The 22,993-nt window shown below is 41.3% G+C and overlaps 1 protein-coding gene across 10 annotated transcripts in view; it reads right to left on the reverse strand.

Annotated features, from left to right (window-relative positions):
- The window catches only part of MICAL2 (microtubule associated monooxygenase, calponin and LIM domain containing 2), a 119,563-nt gene that overhangs the window by 95,149 nt on the left and 1,421 nt on the right, over window positions 1-22,993 (reverse strand). For 9 of the 10 annotated variants that reach the window (XM_085579743.1, XM_085579750.1, XM_085579747.1 and 6 more), the window contains exon 2: window positions 849-1,206. In XM_085579743.1, coding sequence (XP_085435869.1) covers window positions 849-1,112 — 264 coding nt within the window. In that variant the 5' untranslated portion in view covers window positions 1,113-1,206. Of the gene's footprint in view, window positions 1-848; window positions 1,207-4,440; window positions 4,534-22,993 lie in introns of all 10 variants that reach the window. The other variant, XM_085579742.1, reaches the window with a different exon arrangement.

Consider the following 22,993-nt stretch of genomic DNA (forward strand, 5'->3'; position numbering starts at 1 on the left):
AGCCATCCCTTGCTAATAAATGAATGAATTGCTCTCAGGACAAAGATAGTAGAAATATTCTGTGATAGCCAGATGAAACAACTGGCAGGAACTAGAGTACTTTGTACTTTTGTCAGCAAGATTTACACCAGTGCTCAATGGTGCATTCTATTAAAATACATATTGCATGTTCTGTGAAAAGATAATTTCCTGTCCTCTCCACAACCAAGCAGACCTTCTCCCTCAGTAGCTATCACAGAGCAATTACCCACATTCTGCTTGTGAAAAAGCACTACCAGGAAAGGACTTCAATCCATGCATTTAGCAGGATTGTCTTTTGCTCTTGTACAGCAGCTGGAGCCAATGCCAGGTGACACAGACAGATAGATCCCCAGACCTCCAAGCAGCACTTTCAGAGAGCAGCTTAAGAACTGCTGCTGAAACACATTTGGCCAGCCCTGGTCTCTTACAGCATAAACAAAGCCTGCTGACTATGTTACAGTTTGTACCTTGCAAACCCCTGTTTAATAAAGCAAGTAGTTCTTGAGAGTCTGTAATGAATGCAGCCTACTTCTTCAGAAGTTTGCATCTTACACTTGTTTGGTGATGAAGTATAAAAAGGACAGAAAGTCTGAGACAGACTGGAAAACAGGATGCTTTAAGGCTTACTCATATATTGTGAGTTTCCACAGAACTTTCAGAAGAAAAACACCTTAAAATCTGTCCAAATCAGTTGATAACCAGTTTCAGCATATTAAAGGAAGGGTTACTGAACAGACACACTGTATGTGACGGTAGAAACCTTGCTTCTGCAGAAAACAAGTTTATAAATTCCCAAGATATGAAATCAAAAACCAAATTCCACTTACCTTAGTGTTCATACAAGACTTTCCACGTTTATACTCTTTGTGACTTGCTCTCTTATCAAGCTTGTTCCACAAAGCTTTGGCCTTCCATGTAGTCACTCTTGATTTCAGTTTGGTATAAAAGTTTCTATTGTCCAAAGGATCTAATTCAAGTTGGCGAGTGAGAATATTGAAGGCCTGAATGGTGCCTTTGCATGTTGATGCTTGTACAAAGTTTTCAAATATCTGGCCAGCTTGATTGTATTTTTCATCATCATTTTCCCCCATGTTCTGAGAGTAGAGCTTGAGAATGATTAAGCTGGAGCTCTTGTGCTGGTGTACAGGTGATCAACACTAGCAAGTACTTCTACACATGTTATTCCTAGAAAAGACAAACACAGGGCATATAAAAGCAGGTTCTTCACGATAAAATTAAATCCACAAACTGCACATGCAATATGAACATAAAGCCCCAGCATACAGTGACTAGACAAGCAGGCACAAAAAGTTTGTAGTGATACCCAAGTGTTACAAACATAACATTTGTGCTGTGATATCTTGTACTCACAAAGACTGTTATAAAAACCCTAACTCAAGCCTACTGCTATAAAAAGAACAAACTTCACTGAGAGCTTGAAGATTTAAGTTGTTTTTTTTTTCTTTTTTGTTCAGTCCTAGATAACTGATGAGCAAACCCCAAAAGTCCAGATTTTTTCCCCAAGTGGAATTTATGTAACAGGAAGTGACATTTTGGTCTTAAGAATTGATGGAAACCTGCAGACAAAAGTCAACATGGTTTAATGGATTTTTTTATGCTGTTGCACAAGTTAGGGCCAAGGGTGCAGCTCACCCAGAGCAATTCAGAATTGGCACAATCACTTGCCACAAACAAATATACAAAACAGGCTAAGCAGAAACATCATCACAAGTTACACCAGAACTAAAGAAACCAGAAAACAAGTAATCACAAGGAGTCCCCCTTTTTCTAACACTCTTGCCAAAATGAGAAAGGCTTTAGTGCATAGAAAGGAATTTTATCTCCACGTCTCTACATGTTCAATGCTGAAGTTATGTGTTTGGAGTCTTACCTTATCATGTGCTGATGATATAAAGTAAGGATGTTTGGCCTGCTAAGCCTCATTGGCTCTTCCTAGTAACATGATTACTGTCAAACTGTGCCTGATATTCCAGATAAATACCCTCACATTCTGCAAGAGCAATGCTATTCTAAATTAACACAAGTTTCAATTGCGGCACTCCCTTATCCTTTAACCTTGTTCCTCAACTCTAATGGGGAGCATCTTAGAGTCAGCCAAGGTCCACAGAAAGTATCCAAGTGGCTTTCACATTTTCCAAGAATATTGTTACAGGTTATGTATAAACTTGTCCTCAGAAGAAGGTTTACCTGGACTCAAGCTCAGAAACTTAAGTCATGTATCCTTTTTCTTGCTATTAAAGAATTATCTGCCAGTCCAAGAAACAAAAAACTAAATCAATGCTTGCCTAACTTTCCACATAATTGGTTATTTTACTTGGAATGTCATTTGTTGGCTGATAGTTTCAGAATAAATTGTTAGAAAGGCCTTTGAAGTCATGTGTCTCAGTTTAACACTGTTCACAAACTATTCATTCTCTGCTTGCATTTCCTTCAAAGAAGAAAAAAGAAAACATAACCAGCATATTTAAGTAAAGAAGAGACCCACCATGTCTATCTTACCATCCTCTAATACAGAAAAATATTATGCAACTTATTAAAGAGATCCCAGAGGGAGATATAAGGAAGCATTTGGAATACTCACATTCCCTGTCTGTGCTCAAAATAAATAACCTTTGTATACACATCATCAGTCTGTTGTGGGTTTGCGGGTAAAATAAATTGGCAATGTTGAGAGTTTGTACATTTTCTTAGACAAATGTCATGATTAAACGTTTGGTGCCAAGAACAAGTCAGGAAATTCTTGTTTTCCCCTCTGAATACTTCATTTATAGTACACTTCATGCCCTCTTCTTCAGAGCTTTGTGAGGTAAAAGCATAAATGTTTTACATGCCCCGCCTTTCAGAAGATCTAATTTTTCAAGCAGCAGAGCGCCACGAACTCCCATTGACTCAGAAGGAGTTCAGGGCATGGTGCACTTTCCCAGGTTGGAGCACTCAATGATTAATGAGCAAAGTCCCCAAGAACTGTGTGCCAGCCTGGCTTTGCCAACCCACTGCAGGTGTGGCTCTCCCCTCACTGCTTCTGGCTTTGGGAATGAAGAGCTACACAACGGATTTAGGTCGGTCCAGAAAGCATCAACAGATCCAAAAGTTCCATGGAAAAGGCAAGGAACAACCGTGCAACACAGTGCAAGATGCTGCAATGAGGCTTGAATAGCTTGGCATGCATGCACCTCAGGATTTGAGGCCCACTAAAAATAATACTTAAAATCAAGGCTAAACACTTACTTTACCCAGCTTTTATACTTGCCTGAGGTATTTCTATAACATAAAAGAGTTCATTTTCCTTTTCCCTCAAATAATTACAAGCAGTGTCAGTGAAATGCCCCACTGCGGACACGTCAGCTGAGGGAGGGAGTGGCAGCCAGACTCGCTCTCCTTTGTCACCAGAAATCCACGTTCTGCTGCCTCGCTCACACCTACCAGAGACTTTGCTGACACCACAGCTGTGAAACAGTGCTTCCTCTCCACTCTTTTATTAGCTCACTCCAAGATGGTTGTGTTCACAGAACACAAATATCTTTAAAAGTTAACTCTTGGTGTAACTGATAAGCGAATTTGATCACAAGCTCTAACTCGGTGCCTTTTTCTGCTTACAGAGACTGGAGTTTTATGGCTTCAGCTGTTGCCATCCAGCAGGGAAGTGGGGGAAGAGCAGAGCTAAGAGAGGACAGCAGTATCTGAACCAACCAAAGAAGAAAAGCAAACATGAGGCAGTGCAGGACCCACTGCAGGCAAAGGGAAGGGACAAAAACATTTTTAGCATGGAGTGGAAGTAGGTGTTACACACACAAAATTATGGCTTAGCCTTCCTCTGCCTTTCCACTGGGGAGAACAGGCAGGACACCTTCTCCAGCCATAAAACCTCCCTTCTCCAATACCACAATGCTGAGACCGAGACGATTTTTTCTGGGCACAAAATCTTCTCCTCAGGAACTTCCAACACACTCCCTTATTGCCTGTACTGAAAAACTGAGGAGTGGCATCTCAGTAGACATTTGCTCACTAGTGAAGCATTTCTCTTTGCTGTGTCAGAGGTCATATTCTCCAAAAAAGTAACATTTTGTGGTCAAAAAAGCAGGATGAGACAGAAGACTCTGGTTACTAAGGTTTCTGGATTGCTGGAAACACCACTTAATTTCTCCTTTTTTTTTTTTTTGGCACAAACACTTGACAGATGACAGAGCTGAAGATGGTGCTCTAAGTATATGCAGATGATGGAAAAGCATGCATTTCTTTCTGAGGAGTCACTGATATTTCACTGCGGTATTGTATATAACTCACTAGAAGCAATGCAATAAGGATAAGAAGTTCAACAGGGTCATTCTTGCCTATAATTAAAGCTTCCTGTTCTGTAACTGTTTCAAAGACTTAAGAGGCAATGCATTAACTGCTTACCTGAAGTAGAAAAAATAACAGTGTTTGGCAAAGTACTTGAGTTCTGAGAGTACTATCATTTATCCTTTTGCTTCCTTCATCATAGAGATCACTCTAGGGATGAAATACAGAGCCAAAAATTCATCAAGGTGAGTACTGATGCTGAAACTGCAAACTATGCTCTTTAAAGTGACTTTTAAACTTCCTCTAGTAGCACAACCCAAAAATAAAATGCATTTCATTTTAAACCTCACTGAAGTGTTACAAAGCCCAATAAAAATTTGGGTCAGTGAAAGAAAAAGAACAAGAGAGCAGGAAATAGCCTACACAAACAGTTCTTTTAAGTCAGAACTGAAGCATCTGCGCGCTAGACACAAGAATTGCCATTTTAGGTCCCCTGCATGATGTATTAAGCACACACAGCTTGGCCTTCCACACAGCTTCCCATGGCATTGCAGGAGCCTCTGGAGGACACAGAGTACACTGGGAGGTAGAAGGGTTCCATTTCAATGGCCCCTCCACTGCCAGAAGTTATCCCTGCCTCCTTTCTGCCTCCAGCCAGGGCCAACAGGAATGTCAGATAAGGAAAGCTGAGAGGTGCTTGCTCATGCCTGGTGACTGCTCAATAAGAAAGTGAAGATCTTGTTACAACTAAAAGGAAAGCAGTGCAAAAGAGGCAGAGAGAAAGCAGAAGTTAAAGCAATAGCACTTGCATAGATTTATCCATAAGAAAGCTAATGTCTCCAGTCTTGGCTGATATTTCCTGTCAGCAAAACAAGCTCTGCTACTGCAGACAATCTTGAGAATACTGGAAAAAGCAGCTCCACTGTCAGGGCAATTCCACTGAGTATCTCTAGTCAGATGAATGTATGGAGCTGGTTCTCATCTGCACATGGAGTCTCTCAGTAGCAAGCTGAGCAAGCAGTAAAGTTGACATATATGAGTCACTACAGGAAAATAACACAACTTTTTGACAACAGCACCATACAAATTGCTTGTCAGCAAGGTCACAAGGTACTACCCGCAAAAATTAAAACCCTCTTTTCGCTTATTTGTCCCACTGGAATGAGAACAACCCTAATCTAATTCAAAATTGAAGCACTTTAAGTTCTTCCTTAGTCCCTTAATGCTCTGCTTCTAATACTTGAGAACATGTTCCTTGGAGAAAACAGAAAAGTATTCAATTCCTAGCATTTCAATACCACTAATTCTGATTCCACTTTCAATACAACCCTAATTCTGCCGTGTTTACCAAGAATAAATTCTTTTATTAAGACTCCAGTTTGGCATGCAGGATAGAGTACATTTATTGTTGGCTTAAAGTTAGAAACTACAACAGAAACAAAAGACTGCAGCAATTATAGCAGTCATCTACTCCAGCTCTTCCTCACCATCAGTTAAAAGTCCAATATTTCTGCTGCCTCTTTCCCTGACTGAACAGTCTAAGAGATCAATACTATCACAAAAAGTGAAGTTTGCAAGTGAAAATGGCCATGTTACAGGACTTCCTGAGTTTTTCAGCTTAGTTTCTACTGTGATGTACTTTGTTTTTGTGGAGACCATTTTAAATGTAAATATTTCTATCTGGAGGAAACACAGCTATTTGGTGGTTTGGTTTCTTTGCATGTTGTCCTAAAAATGACATAAAAGGAAAAAAGAATTCTGTGTAATTCTGGTAATAAGTGAGGCTCTCATTTGTTTTGCTTATAAAACTAGTTAAAAGCATGCTGGCCTGAAATACTAGTTTTGTGCTGGCAACAAACAGACAACCCATTTCTTAAGATGCATAGTCCTACCAGAAACATCAGTGAAGGAAAGCTGCCCCTGAACAAAGTCTCACAAACTTCTCTGTAAACAGCCAGATTACTCTTCTGTACTTTTAAAAAAAGCTGACTTCCACAGAACTCCTGCAAAATAACTTTTCGGGCCAAGTATGGAATTCAAAACAGCTCCTACTGAGACACTGTGTGCCTGTGAACTTACAAGGTTACCGTGCATGCTATCAGCTTGTTTGGCAGTGGTTATATGAGACATTTCAAACACAGGCCTTCCAACAAGTGCTGCTGTGCCCGTTTAACCTGCTGCAGCTGGAAGAATCCACAATAAAACACAGCTGGAAGCATGTGCACAAGTACACTATTGTAAATGCAGGCAAACCCAATGGGAAGAAATGACAATGTCTGACTCAATTCAGAAGGCTGAATTATTTCTTTATTATAACTATGCTAAAATACATCAATATACTATATAAAAGGAGGATACTAAAACTACATACTACTTTTTCTGACTCTAACAGCAGAGTCCAGCCCCAAGTGGGTTGGATTGGCCATCAGGCTCAAACAATCCTCACCAGAATCCAACCAAGCAATCACTCCAGGTAAACAATTCTCCAAACACATTCCACATGGAAAACAAGGAGCAGAAATATAAATTGTTTTCTCTTTCATTTCTCGCTGTGCACCTCTATGAAAATCCTGAGAGGGAGAGAAATGTGCTTGCCACAGTACACTAAGGCTTGGCACTGGATATTTTAGAGAGGTTCATGGGAAGCATAAAATAAAATGACCTATCTGTAGGACTTTATCTGCCACACAGAGTCACATTCCACACGTTTTAAAGCTGGAAGCTTTAAAAATAGCTCAGTTTGTTTCTTGATGTTACAGATTTGAGCTTTGCTGTGGGAATGCACTAAGACACAGAGAAGTAAAATGGGATCAGCCCCGTAGGGCAGCAGCTCACATGTGTCTCCATTCACAGAAACACACGGTGCTGGCAGCAGCAAAGCGTGGGAGGCTGCCCCATGAGCCACATGTGCAACCCCAGGGATGGGGGCTCAGTCCTCTGCTGGGCCCAAGGACACAGCATTTGCCAGCTTTCAGATAAATCCCAGCAGAGAACTGGTAGCCACGGGGCTCACACCATTCTGCTGCCTGCACAAGAAGTCCTGTGCTGTGAGCATCACTAAAATCCCCAGATGCTCATTTTGCAAAGCAAAGACACAGTTTTTTCAAATTAACAACAATACATAATTTTGTATGCAGCTTATACTCAAACTACTCATCTACTTATCAGTAATACCATAATTTCTGAAGAATGAGTTCTAAAATAAAAAAAATTTCTTTTTCATTTTTATTTTAAAGCAATGTTGTTGTAGCTACACCAGTGGAAATGATAATTCTAAACCTTCAATGGTTTTAAGGAGAAATGTATCTAGCACAATTCTTATTCTGTGCAGGTTACAGTAAGTGCTCAAAAATTATTTTTTACAGGCCTGCTAAAAGCTCTGCTACTAAGTTTCCATATAGTCTGCATCTTCAAAGGTAACTGTACATGATTATACCGCAGTCATTTGGGGTTAATGCTATGCATAAACAAGATATTAAAACCTGACTCTAGTTTAGACTGGTTATGAGGAAGAACATTTTTCAGCTCTGCTGTAGTAGATGAGAAACACAATATAAACAACAGTAGAAAGTTTATGCTGATGTTTTCCTAGGTTAGGATCACAAGAACAAGGGAAGACAGTATACCAGAAGGGTAACATTAGCCTACAAGAAAGCATATTTCTTAGGAAATAGCACCTGTTATTTAAACTAGAAAGATGTTATGGATGTAGTCTCAGTGAAAACAATTTAAAGGACAATCTTTAAGCTCTTTGAAACTCCTTTCTTTTCCTATAGTGACACTTATAATTTCAAGTTCTCAAGCTGGAACAGCATAGATAGTAATCACAGAATAGGCAGTGCTGGTTGTCCTTTGATCAGCACAAGATTTTCTACTTTCAATAGGATGTTTGGAGCACTGAGCCAGACTAACTTGGAGAGCAAGTAATACCCTATTTTCCATTCCAAAAATCACAGCAGCAGGGAGATGGCAGGGCCAGACACAGTGAGAAGGGATGTATGACACGAGAGGATGATGGAGAGGGAACTCTGGCACCCCTCCTGCCCAGCTACCAGTGGGAACTTCAATATCCCACTTCTCTTACAGCCCTGTGTCCTCCTCTCTGTTCCTCACCCTCAGGTCACATGCAAATTTTTGATGGCACAACTTTGACCATGAAGAAGACAAATAAAAGCATACCCTGTAGCTGACAGAGCCCTGTCAGCAAAATCCCTGGTATATATGAAGTTATGCCATCAAAACTGAGCCACACTCAGCAGTGGTTCCTCTAGTATAGCTTTCCCTTTGTATGAATGGGGACATAATTACAGAGGTAAATACATCATAAAAGAAAACACATGAAGCAGTAAAACGCAGACTCTCTTAGTCAGCAATCACAGAAACGATGCTGGTTTATGGCACTCTGAGAATAGGAGTAATGCAGAAGGATGGGGCAGCATGATAGGCCATGAGCTGACACAGCAATGTGGGACTGCCAGTGTCCCTGTCAGTGTCCAGGAGGGGCCACCTCATTGTCCCCAGCAGGGAGCAAGAGACAGAGTGCCACCAGTCTTGAATCCTTGAAACCACACGATGCCCAGATACAGCCTGTCTGTCCCCTCACTGTGATCTTCCCAAACCCAGAAAGCAAAAAAGAGCAGCAATGCTGCTTCTCTGAGAGCTGCCCAAAAATATCTGCTGGAGACACCAGAAAGTGCCCTTGAAGAACACTGGATGCCAAAGCAAGGCTCTTTTATTTCTTCTCACGATTTCTGTGAGAAAGGAAATTAATATTTATTCAGGTTTTTTTGGAAGCAAAAATATGAACTTGGCTGTGCTGAAGCAAACACTTCAGGTTATGTCTTGGGGGGGGGGAAAAAGAACAGCACCAGCATTAGTTTAAATAGATTTGTGCCAAAGGCTCTCAGGAGTGTTTCAGATCATCTTTCCAAGCATGGATCTGTAGATCTCTGCTCTCCAGTATGTGTCCCTCTGGTTACTGGGGCTGTGGCAATTACCCAAGAGGAATAAACAGCCAGCACTGGGGCTGCAACACCCCGAGGGCTCCAGTCCACAATAATTCATTTAGCAAAGCTGTCCTCATCTGTAGACATCAGACTTCCAGATCAGTAGCAAGGATTAATCCATTGAAAACACAGACTTGCTTTGCCAATAAAGAAATGAAACATTCTGGGCAGTATTTCATATGCATACACACACATTTTTAGGAATCAACACATTCCATTACTGTAATTTTTTTTTTAACACAAGGTAGTACACAGCTCTTCCTGTGTTTTACTGGGGCATTAACGTTATCACACTGAAATCCAGGGAAACCACAAAGTTAAAGAATCAAAGAAGCCCAAAAGCAGTTTTGAGTTGTAAATGATAGGTTCCTTGGGTGCAGCAATGCCAATTCACCACCAAAAAACAACCATTGAATGGCATTGGAGAACTGAGAAGCTGCACCCAGACAAGTCAGCCAGAGGGTGATGGGAAACCAGAGGATTAGGTTAAACACTAAACTCTGTTCCAAGGACCATTTACATAAAAAGACAAAAACAGAAAGAAAGCTACTGTGTTAGTTTTGTATCTGTTTTATGTTTTTTGTCCTTGTAAACTGGACACACAGTTACCAGAAGAGATTGGAAAAGACATAGTTTCTGAAAGTAGAAACAGTATTTTTGGAAGAAAATGTGCAGGACAAATTCTACCCTCCCTTTGCCCAGACTTCCCAAAAATGAAGAAAAACAAAGTATAAAAAACCCAAATAAAGATGCCAAGAGAGTTACAAAAACATAATCCATTTCTGCTGAAAAAAAATCCTCCCTGTCAAGCTATAGAATACATCCTGAAACATTAGTTTTGGGATATGCACCAGAAAAAGAAAAAAAAAAAATACCCATGGGAGTAATATGCTAGGCAACAGGAGGGATGACAAATGCATCGTTGTTTTCACAAGGCAAGCTGAGATACAGTCAGGAGTAAATTATGGTTCATCTTGTCCAGCACTGCAAAGTTCACTAGAAACTGTGAAATACCACTTCTTAATCGTAATTGTTCATCACACAGCCTAAGGTTTTTCTCTATGCAAGTCCTATCAACAGTATTGAAGGTCAGAGGTGGTTGCACCTTCTCTTGAAGTTTTTGTGCAACAATGGCCATTTGCTTACAGTCATCTCCCAACTGAATGACCTATGCTGTAATATGTAGATGTTATCACCATGCTCTTCATTAGTCATCCATTCATTTGGAAAACTTACTTTATCGTGTACCTGTATTTAACTTCATGTAAGTGGGCAGACACCCAACACTGTAGGAAAAAAGCACTTTTAAAGTGCCAAGGCAAAGGACAATGTCGATTTTTTTCTAACTGGTTACTTTTCTCAAGGTCATCTAGTCCTAACATTCCTTTTACTGTACAGAAAAGTCAGAATCTCTCAGTGAAAGCATCCATCTGTGGCCACCATCAACACACATACCCGAAAGGCAACGTGAACAGGGCATTTAAAGAGTTGAACCTGTGTAAGTGCAAAAACATCACAGGTATGTTACACAGACCCAGGAAGTTTTAAGGCAATGCTGCTGCTTCATTCCCATATATTGACGGGAATGAGGTTACGTGGAGCAGCCACAGCTGACTGGGAATCCTGAAATGCTGCCAGGTGTGACTGCATGGTGCTTACTTGAGCGTGGTGTTTTCAGGGCAGAGGAGATATGAGGCATCGCATTTCTTCCTACAGCTACAGGAAGCCAGAGCTGAAGCTGCTTTGGTGCCCCAACTCTCAAACAGCCTGTAATTTTCAGAAAGGGAAGGTATTAACTGGTTTGGGGTTCACAGAGTGCCTGGTACCCAAGGTGCTGATTAGAACTGGCTTTGTTAGAGAAAACAATAATTTAGGAATGCAAGTGGTTTGCAGAAAACATCTTGGGTCAAGTTGGTTTTGCTTTAGCTGAGCCTGCAGCGCTGATCCCCTGGGCATCACATTCCTTCCTCACTGTGCCTGCTCTGCCAAGAGCAGGGGCTGGGGTATGGGAACAGTCAGAACATTGGAAGTTTTTATCCAGCTGCTGATCAGGAAACCCAGAATGCATTCATCCAATGTACCTACACAAAGCAGACCAACTGAAGACACTGAAGATGTGTTTCATTGTTACAGTTCCTTAATATATAGTTCAAACAGCTTTAGTACTCCCCAATTTATAGAGGCCAAGAAGGAGAACAGAGAACTGACCTTCAGAAAAAGGGTGGAGAGAAAAATGTGTTACTCTAAAGTATTCACAAAAGAAATACTGTTTAGTTCTCCACTTTACAATTACGATTTTTTAAAAAAACATTTTGCTACTGAGCCCAAGACCGTATGTTGGCTTGAACTTCATTCTGTTTCTATACTAGTACAGATTTCTCCCTCTCTTCTGCATGCAGGTAAACAGTATTGCTTTCATTTCACTGAAATGTGTAACCAGATCTTTATCCATGCTCCAGTTATCAAGGTTTAGTTTACTAGGAGTAAGAAGTTGGCTAATGCCCTAATACTGTATTACCAGTGTGATTAAATACAACAACAACACAACCTGTGTCCCAAAAACCATATGCAGAGAAAAGGCTTTGTTGCAGCATCTTTCAAAAGCAGGATATCCTTGGAGCTCACTATATGGGCTCTGAGGTCATAAACACATGAAAACAACACAGAAACTTAGCTTTTCTACCCAGACAGGGATTTTTTTAATATATTTTATCCCCACCTAACAATTGCTTAGAACTGCTACTTGGATTACCAAAGAGAATAAGCCACTTATACACTGCATAAAAAAGTTTGGAACAGTTGGCACACCAGGTCCAAAAGGACACAATTTACATGCTGCATCAAGGGCAAAAAACAAAATTGAGTCACATAAAAACTAAATCTCAGGTGAAGATTAAAGGATATTTATATCGGCTCTGGAAGCAAAAATTTCAAGAAACAATGCTTTATTTTGTGTGCAAGTTAAACATGCTACTTAAAAGAAAACAGTCACACCAGTAACCAGAGTAAAAAAAAAAAAAAAAAAAAAAAAAAAAAAAAAAAAAAAGAAAAAGCTAATATGCCAGGCAATGCATTTCTAAATCAGAAACCCTTATGAAAGGAAGTTTGGAAATGACTGCAACAGTCACTGAGTCATCCATTTCCTTAAGGTACAACATAAGAGGCTTTACCCCTGCCCTCATTCTTGCCAGCACAGAGCACTCTGAAGCACATGAAGTTCAAATCCTCCAGCACCTCCCGTGTGCATCACAGCCTATCCCAGCACAGGCTGGGAACATCCCTGTCCCCTTGGTGCTGTGTCTGGTACAGCTGGGCAGGGCTCTCAGACCTCATGTTCTTACCAAAGCCAGACTGAGCATGACTTCTTCACTGATGCCATCAACTTCAGGCAATTCCTTTCAAATGAGGCCCATCAGACAGACAAGTCTGTGTCTGGGGAAAATGGGCTCCTCTCTAGGCAGATGAACCTGCTACCTCAAACTGTCATGTTTAAAACCACACACACAGATCCAGGGAATATTACAGTGATTTGACTTGGGAGCATATATTCCAGCACTCCTGCTGCCACTAATGATGTGGAGCCTTCTACAGGAGAAACTTTTACTGTATTTAATTTGATGGTTTATCTGTCCTCAACAATCAGAATTCTGCCTCACTCCACCACACACAAGCAGGGGTTCTTCCACCTCTGCCCTTCTGTGACCACCAGTCCTGCCAGAGAACACAACCAGTGCCCTGCCTGGGGGAGCAACACAAGATAACAGAGAAAAACCTCAAAAGCTTAGGTAATGAAGGGTTTGCTTACCAGATGCCCTAATGCATAAGACAACAACATCCAGAATAGTTTATTCCTATCTTCCTGTGATTGACAGGAGAAACTAATAGTGCTAGAATCCTGTTTTCTTCGCTGGACAAAAGACGCCATAGGTTTGCATAAGAGAACACTAAAAAAATTGCAAAGAGGTACAAGTTACAGATGGTGAGCTGGCTGCTACAACCCTCCTTATGTTGCCCATGAATATATAAACAGAGTCTAAGGAAGATTGCTAGGAAAAAAGTACAGAAGGCAACACTTCACTGGATTCCTAATAACCAGCATATCAACTTTTGCAGAGCTCATTTCCCCAAGGCATCTTGGCAGGCAGCATATGGCAACACATGAACAGTTCACCTTGGTATTTTCAGGTCGGTGCAGCACCAAGCAGAGAGCACCCTTGCTTTCCAAAAACAGAAGTTAACAGCTTTGCACAGGTCCCTTTTAGCCCGTCTTCTTGCTGCTGGGACAGCTGCACTAGCTGCCTGCTTTACCTTTCCTGGCAGGGCCACTCTGGAGTCACCCAGTCTCGTCTGGCAGCTCTGATCATCTCCAGCAGGTTAAAAGGTCAGCTGAGTAAATCTGCTCAAGGCAGAGCCCGGCAGGCAGGGGTAAGGATCACAACAAGGACGTCCAGCATAGCCACTGCTAATGTGGCTTCACCACTCCGGGTCTGCAAGCACTGGAGCAGGAGAGGAAACACCCTGGGCACAGAGGGAAGAGTGCAGCCAGCTCTGACAGACTGTGTGACTGCACAGGCACTTCTGAGGTTAAATACAATAAATACAACGTCCTTGCACTCCCAGACAGAAACCCCAGATTTTAGCAACAGCTACCTACACAATTACCAGGTGGTTTTCTCCCCTTTCTTGCCTATGCCCTTATTTTTCTGTTCCCTGCAATGCTTTATTCACTGGTGCATCTCACAGCTCAAAGCAGACAATTTTACTGCTGGAAGTTTAGTCAACAGTGATAAGAACATAACCTAGAATACAGGCTTAGAGGAGAAAAGAAACAGGTAAAGGCAAAGAAACTGTATGAGCAATTAAAGTACAATTTTGGTGGAAGAAAGAACCTTTGGCCCAAGTCTCTCTGCCACTCTGACATTTTCTGACAGAAGTCCACAACAGCCTTGTAAGTGACACTGACCAAAACCTTCAAGTCGCAGCATTTTTAGTGAATTTTTTAAATATGCTATACAAGCAAAAAGCTTAACTGTCTCCACCTCTGCTGAGCATTGGCAAGGGTATCATTACAGTGCCAGTGCTGTAAAACAAACCCACTCATCTACAATTGCAGCATGGAGAGGATGGCTCTGCTGAGAACAGGGGAGGGACTGCGCCTGCCAGGGTGTGCCAAGCGAAACTTGCCATCAGCACAGCACATGACTAAGCACCCAGCTGAAATAAAGGTAATTTCTCCTTTCCTCCCTCCTCCCATGGATCAGTGAATACAGGAAAGCCAGAGCATTGCAAATGATGTTTGAGAAACCTTATGAATTAAAAAAAAAAAGCCTAACATATCACAAGATGCAAAACAACTCTTCACACAGGACGGTGACTACAAATACTCTTTTTAAGATTAAACTTTATCAAGTAATAAATATCAGAAATGTGGATCCCATTGCCAAAAATAGAAAGGAAATGCAGATACACTTAACAGAGACTCTCCATGTGAATATAGATCTGTTTGGTAATTAAATGATTAATTTAAATGTTACCTTTTTTTGCTTCATTCTGATTGGGAGAGGTAATATTTACATTGTCAATACTAGTTTCTAGTGATGAGGTCCAAAATAATCTATGAGTGTTCATTTTTAATTTCCCAGAACTGGCAGAAAAGAGACAAGTGCTCAATCCTCTGCACAGTCTCCCAAAGAAATCAGAATCATCATTATAATCATAATGGAATCATCAGCCAAAAGGAAGAAAACACTGTTTGACTTCGCCTCCTCCTCCAAAATTAAAAGAAATACTTATTTCAGCCCTGTGACTGGCTAAATATCCCAGCTAAATATTATACAACATACAAAACCCAAAAGAAATGTAGAAAATTTGGATTCAAAACACGAGGTGCTTCTTAGTATGTCAAAGGTGTATTTTTTTTTTTTTTCATTAGAGGATATAGTCATTAAAACTAAATGCAGTGATCACCAGAGGCTCTGATCACAACCTCACAATGCCTCTTGAAATCTAGCAGGAAAGTTGGGTGAAGTCATGAACTACGCTGGCTTTGTAGAAGTCCCAGTAACTCTCTCGTCCACACTTTTCAAAAATTTTGCATGTGGTTTGGCCTACTGCTGGATAACAACTGATTAGGGAGAGAGGCAAAGAAAGCCCTGCCATCCTTTGCTACTTTAGTAGAGCAAATAAAACTGAAAACTAGTGGTTCACATTCTTTGTTCACTAGAGCTATTAAAGCAAAAAAAAAACCAACTCTGCTATATCTGCATTAATATTTATCTCTAAATTGAATCTTGTGTGCAAATGTAAATCTGTTATACTGTGTATGTCATTCCTAGATTCATCTTGGAAATTAATGAACTAAGAGAGACACCCAAATAATTACATAGCTGGTTTTAGGAAGCCAATGGTTGGAACCCTCTTTTGGGCTTGAGATTTCAAACAAGCCAAACTGCATCACAAACATGTACCCTATCAAGTGCTGGGTCAGAATCCACAAAACTTTATGACAAAAGGCAGAAGTTTCATATTGACACTGCTTTGCTTTGCACCTGACTATCCTAAAGGATGCATACAGGTGCTGCCTTAGAAAAAGCTGAGTCAAGAAACTCTGCCAAACACAGCATTAAATTATCAATGTATTTTACTGAGTGCCAGGCAGAACCTTGGACTAACCTCTGTAAGGGAAGAGTATTATGAACAACACACAAAAATATCTCACACCTTTCTCTGAAACAGCCATATAGTTCTTTTTGGTCTCTATTAATGCCTGATAAACAAAATTACTGGGAGACATGCTTTGATTCCATAACTGAGTTTGAAGATGCTTCTACACACAAGTTACTAATACCATCAATCATTACATCACATAGCAGCTGAAGAAGCAGCTATAGGCATGGTGGTCTATATCTAAATGCATAAATAGGGCCTTAAGATGTCAAGCTTCTGCAGTGGTCATGAAATGATGACCAAGTGCATGCATTCAGCAATCCTGGAGCCCTCTGTGTGAATGTATTCAGCAAACAATCACAACTCTTTCCTCAGTCAAAAAGAAAACAGAGAGAGAGAAAATAGCACTGCCCTTTGCATTTTTGCATAGGCAAGTGTGAGATAAAAACCTCATGACTCTCCTTTCCCAAATAAATACACAGAGGTGAACACTCTACTGTGACCATTCATTCCCAGGTGGGAAGGAAACTGAGAGAAACCCTTTTCTCTGAGTGAGGGTCCAGCACCCAGCTCTGCCAAGCTCCCAGCACCTGACACTGCTCCTGGTGCCTGTGCCAGCACCTGCTGCACCACATCTCCCACAGCCACATCTCCCTCCCAGGGCTGCCAGCCCCGGGACACCCTAACTCTGCTCTGAAGTACAAACCTGCCCTGCCCAAGGTCAGCATCCTGCTGAGCCCCCTCCTGGGGAGAACCACTGCTCTCAGAGGAAAAACGCTGTTCTCCTCTGTTCTGTCCTACCTTTAACCTGAAAGTTGATAGGTGAAGTAGTAATCAGAATTAATCCACAGGGGATACTAAAGGCAGTATTTTCCTCACTATGTGCACAAAGCTGGCCTGGTGCACATCAACCTATTTTCCTATCTGCTTATCTAAGCATCCCAGCTACAAATAAGGTGTGGCAGAGCTGGGGCACTCCGTGGTTGTGGTGGTTGTGCCTCCCTGCAGCATGCAGAGCAGCCCTTGCATTGCCCATCACCCCTGTGCTGCAGCTCAGATACCTACTGCCAGATACAGCCCAGGTAGCCAGGACAAGTCCCAGCACATCAGTAAATATTTGCACATTGTCTCCAATTCCCTTTGCCACATAGGGTTATTTCTACACACCGTGGCACTCTGCAACAGGGCAGCATCCCACAGCACTGCGTGCCAGCAGTGCAGGCAACAGATTCAAACCAATTCCCACTCCTTTACTTTCATGAGGAAGCAGGTCACAAACAGAGTAATACCCGCTTTGTGCACTGAAAAATGTGTGCTATTCAATTCCAGAAAATAAAGTTAACCCTTCTTCCCTCTCACACACAGCCCCCCCAACAGAACAACAGAAAGATGGTTTCTTTCATCTGAACAGGTTCACTGCGACGTATTTAGCTCTTTACACAAGCTTTACTCTTCCTAATGCATTTTTGGGACACCTAAGGTTGACTTGGTGCAACGGCAGAATTCCTGAGAGTAAGTACAGACAGAAGTATTTGATTACATTCACCAACTCAGTTTTTGAATGCACCAACAGTTGATATTTATGGAGCTTGTGTCCAAGCCTTAACCATGTGCATGTTTCTGACACTCAGTCAACTACATTAATGTTCTGAATGCAAATATTGTACACAGGGGTGTCAGCTGTTACTTTTAAAAATCCAGATAGAAATGGGAGGAACCTACACTCTGCATTCACACTCCAAAATCCTAAAAATGGCTCAACACTTCAATATTGTTCCGTCCATATAGCCATGTCATTACTGAAACAATTTTCTGAACTGACAGAAACAGTTGGCTGCATAGGTGGCAACCATAGAAATTTGTAGCACTCAGTTGAAGGGGAAAATCAAATACCAAGCAGAAGGCCAGAAGATCAGATCTGAATGAGAACTCATTCACATAAATTATCCAAGCCCAAATATCAAATTCCATCAGAAGTTCTTTGAGTTCACCTGGGATGGAAATGAGACCTGGAGAAGTAAGCTCTTATGTCAGGATGCTCACTCTTTTACTGCCTCTGAAAGGAGAAAAGCAGTGGCAATTCAAGTGCACAAGCAGATCCCATGTCTGACCCACAGCTGGGGTGAATGATGACATGGGGGTGATTAGCACTGACTGCATATTTACCACCATGAAGTCATGCCCAACACAAGCCTGTTTTTTCTTCTAATCAGCTCAGTTTGCTATTTTAAATTATTCCCCAGATCAGCACGAGGTGCCATAAGACAATCAGTAAAAAACAGCCTGATTACAAGCATGTACAACAGGTGAAAGGAGGTCCTTTCCTGCATGAAAGGAGGTCAAACTATAAATAAACATAAACCAAAAAGTACAAAGGATTTTGTAAAGTTCTTGTTTAACCAGAGGGTTTCCTCAGCTAGAAAGGGTGTCAGCAGAGAACAGTGCATTCCGTTCTGAATTCCTCCCTTTGCTTTTAGCAACTGCTTTCAGAGCCTGCATTTGTTTCTGTAATTCCTTCTGTGCTGCTCCCTGCGTGCATGAGTTTAGAGGGCAAGGGTATTGCACATCCCTGACACCACTAACAGATGGGGCTCACCTCAGCCAATAACACAGATTATGGTCTTTGCAATACACTCTTATCTGATTACAGGCAAAAAAGAATTCCACTATCTGCCAAACACGAGCCTTCTCAAAGAGAGGGGAAAATTTGTCTTCTGCTCCACCTTCTGCTTTGCTGTTTATAAAACTGTTTTGGTTTTCTTTTTTTTTTTTTCTTTCCTGGATTCCATCATACGTGATTTGCACATCATAGGTTAGGAAAAAATATCTTGGAAGATTTAAAAGCCTTTCAGTTAGCTATGCGAATCACTTATCCAGGTATGAAAATGACAAAATATGTTACCAGAATCAGGTATTTTAATGTCCTTAGTCTTCTAAAAGTAACACAATATAACAAAAATATCATCGTTCCAGTGTCTCACCACCCCCACAGCAAAGAATTTCTTCCTAATAATCTAATCCTGCCCTCTTTCAGTGTAAAGCCATTACCTCTCATCCTATCATTACCTACCCCTGTAAAAGGTCCCTCTCCAACTCTCTTGTAGCCCCTTTTGGTACTGGAAGGGTGGTCTAAGGTCTGTTGAATTACCACAGGGCTATTTAAAGTTGATTACAAAGCATCCCTGCTTATTCCCAACAAAAATTTCACATGGCTTCAGAAATTCTATTTTGATGCTTGGCGATGGCAGCAATAGAGAACGATGAACTGCAGCACCCCTTTGGGCATTACTGAAGTCTGGGGCAAGCACATTTCTCTCCCTCTCAGGATTTTTCACAGAGGTGCACAGAGAAAATTGAAAGAGAAAACAATTTCTAGTTCTGCTCCTTGTTTTTCCTATGTGGAATGTGTTTAGAGAATTGTTTACCTGGAGTGAGTGCTTGATTGGATTCTGGTGAGGATTGTTTGAGCCTGATGGCCAATCCAACCCACCTGGGGCTGGGCTCTCAGAGAGGGTCATGGGTTGTGTTAGAGTAAGTAGCATGTAGTTTTAGGATCCTCCTTTTATATAGTATATTGATGTATTTTAGCATAATTATAATAAAGAAATCATTCAACCTTCTGAATTGAGTCGGACATCATCATTTCTGCCCATTGGGTTTGCCTGCATTTACAATAGAAGTCTAAACAGGCAATAAACTGCAAGCTTAAAAGGACTGAGAAGGATTTATCGTGGACTAACGGGTCCAAAGAAACTGCTTTTGAGGAAGCTAAAATTCCACAACACACAATGCCAGGCACAGTAATTTTATAAACTGAATTGGTGACGTCCCCTTGGTAGAATGCAACAATTGGAGAAACTGCTGCCATTATTTCTCCAGAGCATGGCAGAGGAGATGCCAGAGCCAAGAACAAAAGTTTAAATTTAATCCACATAATTCCATCACACAATTCCATAAAACACCTGCCTCACCAGGTTTTGCCATCACAACTCTAGGGGGCCAAAAGCAAGAAAAAACAAACCCATGTTTTCTCCTAATTACATCAGTGTTACTGGGACATTGAAATAAGAACAATCAGAATTTAACTAAATATAAGCTATAGCCAAAGTGCCTTTCTAATTTGTGTTGTGGTATCACCTACCTTTCCTAACACAGAATGGGGTTGCTTGTGTTCCTCTCCCACACAGTAAATTGTTCACAAAACTTTGGAGGACATAATAAAACCTCCGAAAACATAACTCCCACTGAACACAGGGTTATCAACCCAGAGCAGAAAGAAGGCTTGAAAGCAAAAACAGCTCAGATTTAGGGACAAGTCTGAATTTTTTTCCTTTCATAGAACCAGGAATCTAAAGATAATTTTGGGGAAGTTTTTACTTGCTTGTACATGTAACTATGCATGCATGAAAGCATTAGTCATCTTCTCCAGGTCAAAAATAAACACAGCAATTTTCAGAATGTGTCACAATACAATATTAACTGTGTATCTGCACAGTGACTGAATCAGTGGACACTTAATAGCCTTGATTTAGAACATCTTTATTTTCTGGAATCAGTCTAATGTACCCTAAACTAGTAACACCACTTCTGAAAGAGTCAGTTTGCTGTATAATCTCCTCTAAAACTGGTCCCAGTGATGAGAAACAAGCAGTGTGCCCTCCCTGCACAGCTGAGCTTCCAGACACAGAGTGGAGGCTGTGCTTTTCAAGTTCATGGGCTCCTCACAGAGAAAGAGCTTGAACAGGAAAGGTGCAGCCAAGAATTTGCTCTCACACAAAATGCACACACCAAATTCCTATTGTACAGGTATACATCTATTACACAGATGGATGCAAGCCAGGCTGCCAGCACAGGCAGCATCCCCTCAGCCTTCTGTAGCTCCTCGACTCTGGATCCAACACGTGAGCAAACTGAGAAAACAGAAGGACCATTGGGAGGCAGATCTCAGTTTCAGACACCTGAAATTGTCTTCAATTTAAGGGAATCAAAAACCACAGTGCCCTTAAGAAGCAAAGCCTCTTCCACTAGGAAAGAGAGCTTTTCTGCTGACATCAGGGGAATCAGAGTGAGGCAAAGAAACAGACACAGGTTACCAAGCATTCACAACAAATGGCACAGCCACATGGAAGAGTCCCAATGGGAAACATATAGCATTTCAAAGTTTTCACTTTTCTTCTCTCTTTTCAAGATACTAGCTATAAAATACCACAGCAGTGAGACAGCTGGAGGAGATACAAGGTATGTGCTAAAAGAGGTGAAAGACTTAAAGCATACTCATGAAGAAACTGGAGAGCAATCACCTCTCCTGTTTTATGGTTTCTCACACTTAAAGAACATCTCCAGCCAAAACATAGGCTCTCTCACCTCCACAAGGAATGGGATATCAGCAGGAGACTAGAAAACCCTGCTTCGGCATATCTTAATAAAAACAAACCCTTTCCAGATCATCCATCTAGATTCTAGGCAAAACTGAAGGAAATCTGATCTCCCCACAAACAGCACCACCCTGTCATGGATCTGGTAATGCCATACAACTGCAGAGCAACATTGAGGCAATTAACTAAAATCAAACAAAACAGAAATTCAGAGTGAAACGGATACGATTTCCCATTTTTATATGCTCTCCTTTATACTAATTTGTTAAGAATTCACCTGATTTTACAGACAGGGCAAGAAAAGTTACATTACTTGCAGAAGAACCACGTGGCAAGAGGAAGTGGAATGAAGCATGCTTCAGTTTCCCTTCAGAACTTCATTTCTCCACCACACACTCTACGATGCATCTGCAGTATTTTTTCCTTGTACCATGAAAAGAACGGCACTAACAAGCATCAAACAGCGTTTTAGAAGGTGCATTTGTCAGGTATCAACGCTGCAGGTCCATTTAGCAGTGGGGAAGGACAATACTGCAGCAACAATGCTGAAAAGGAGAACCGAATCCAACGTATGAGTCAAATGCCGTGTCTCAAAGCAGCCTCCCAGCTCACAGAGGAACCAAGATGTAGGGAAAGGACTGAGAATTCTGCACCCTCAAGTTTTAGGTGAAAAAGCCCATGGTGCCGGTGCTGTTAAGGCAGGGTGTCCACTCACATCAGCTGATTTATGAATACTGATGTCTTCTGGTCTGTGTTAATGGTGACCCCATCATCCCAGATCCTTGCTATTGCCACTGGAGACTCTGCTATCTGCCCGAGGGGGAGGCAGCAGCGATAAGGAGGAGGTGGGGCAAGATTCAAGTCACAGGGAGTGAAGTGGCTAATTACTCCTTTGAACAGCAAGTAAAACGATTTAAAAGATACACTTTCTATTCTAAAGCTTGCATTTTCAAGAAGAAAACTGTAAGCTTGTCTGTTTTCTCTATTTCTAAAGAAGTAAAACATGACAAAAACAGAGACTAAGGTAAGATTCAGGCAGAGTAAGATTTAAGATCAGGGACATGCTGAGAGTTGAGTCGACAGTTTTAATTCTTAAAACCTTTACTGACCTCATAATACACAAAGAAAAAACTGTGTAGTATCTCTAGAGTTATGAGCAAAAGTCTGTTGCTGCTTCAGCGCAATTTCCCAGACGCATCCTCCAGAAAGGATAAACCCCGCCGTTTTTAGAAACATCCGGACACCTCAAACTGAGCATAAGTGGGCATACACTCAGAGTGCTTGTGTCAATGAGAACAGACACCAATTGCAGTTCCAGGCTGTCAGACAATCTGTTTTCCACCCGTGTGATATAATTAGCACCCAAAATAAAGTGGCGAAATAAGGGAAGCAAGATGCCCTCTTTTCTCACAGATCAAGGCACTTCGTGAGCATCAATTAGATGTTAATGTTCCTGGGAGGCAAGCGTGACAAGTCTTATTAAGCCATTTTAAAGATTAGAACACTGAGTCACAGAGAGATTAAGAACTTCCTCAAAACCAAAAGCAGAGTCAGAGAGGGGGCAGCTGGGACTGGCAGCAGAGAACCGCAGTGCTCCACCTTACTGCAAGGTTTAGCGTCTCT

The sequence above is a fragment of the Lonchura striata genome, chromosome 5 (assembly GCF_050655825.1).
Source record: "Lonchura striata isolate lonStrDom1 chromosome 5, ASM5065582v1, whole genome shotgun sequence".
NCBI lineage: Eukaryota > Metazoa > Chordata > Aves > Passeriformes > Estrildidae > Lonchura > Lonchura striata.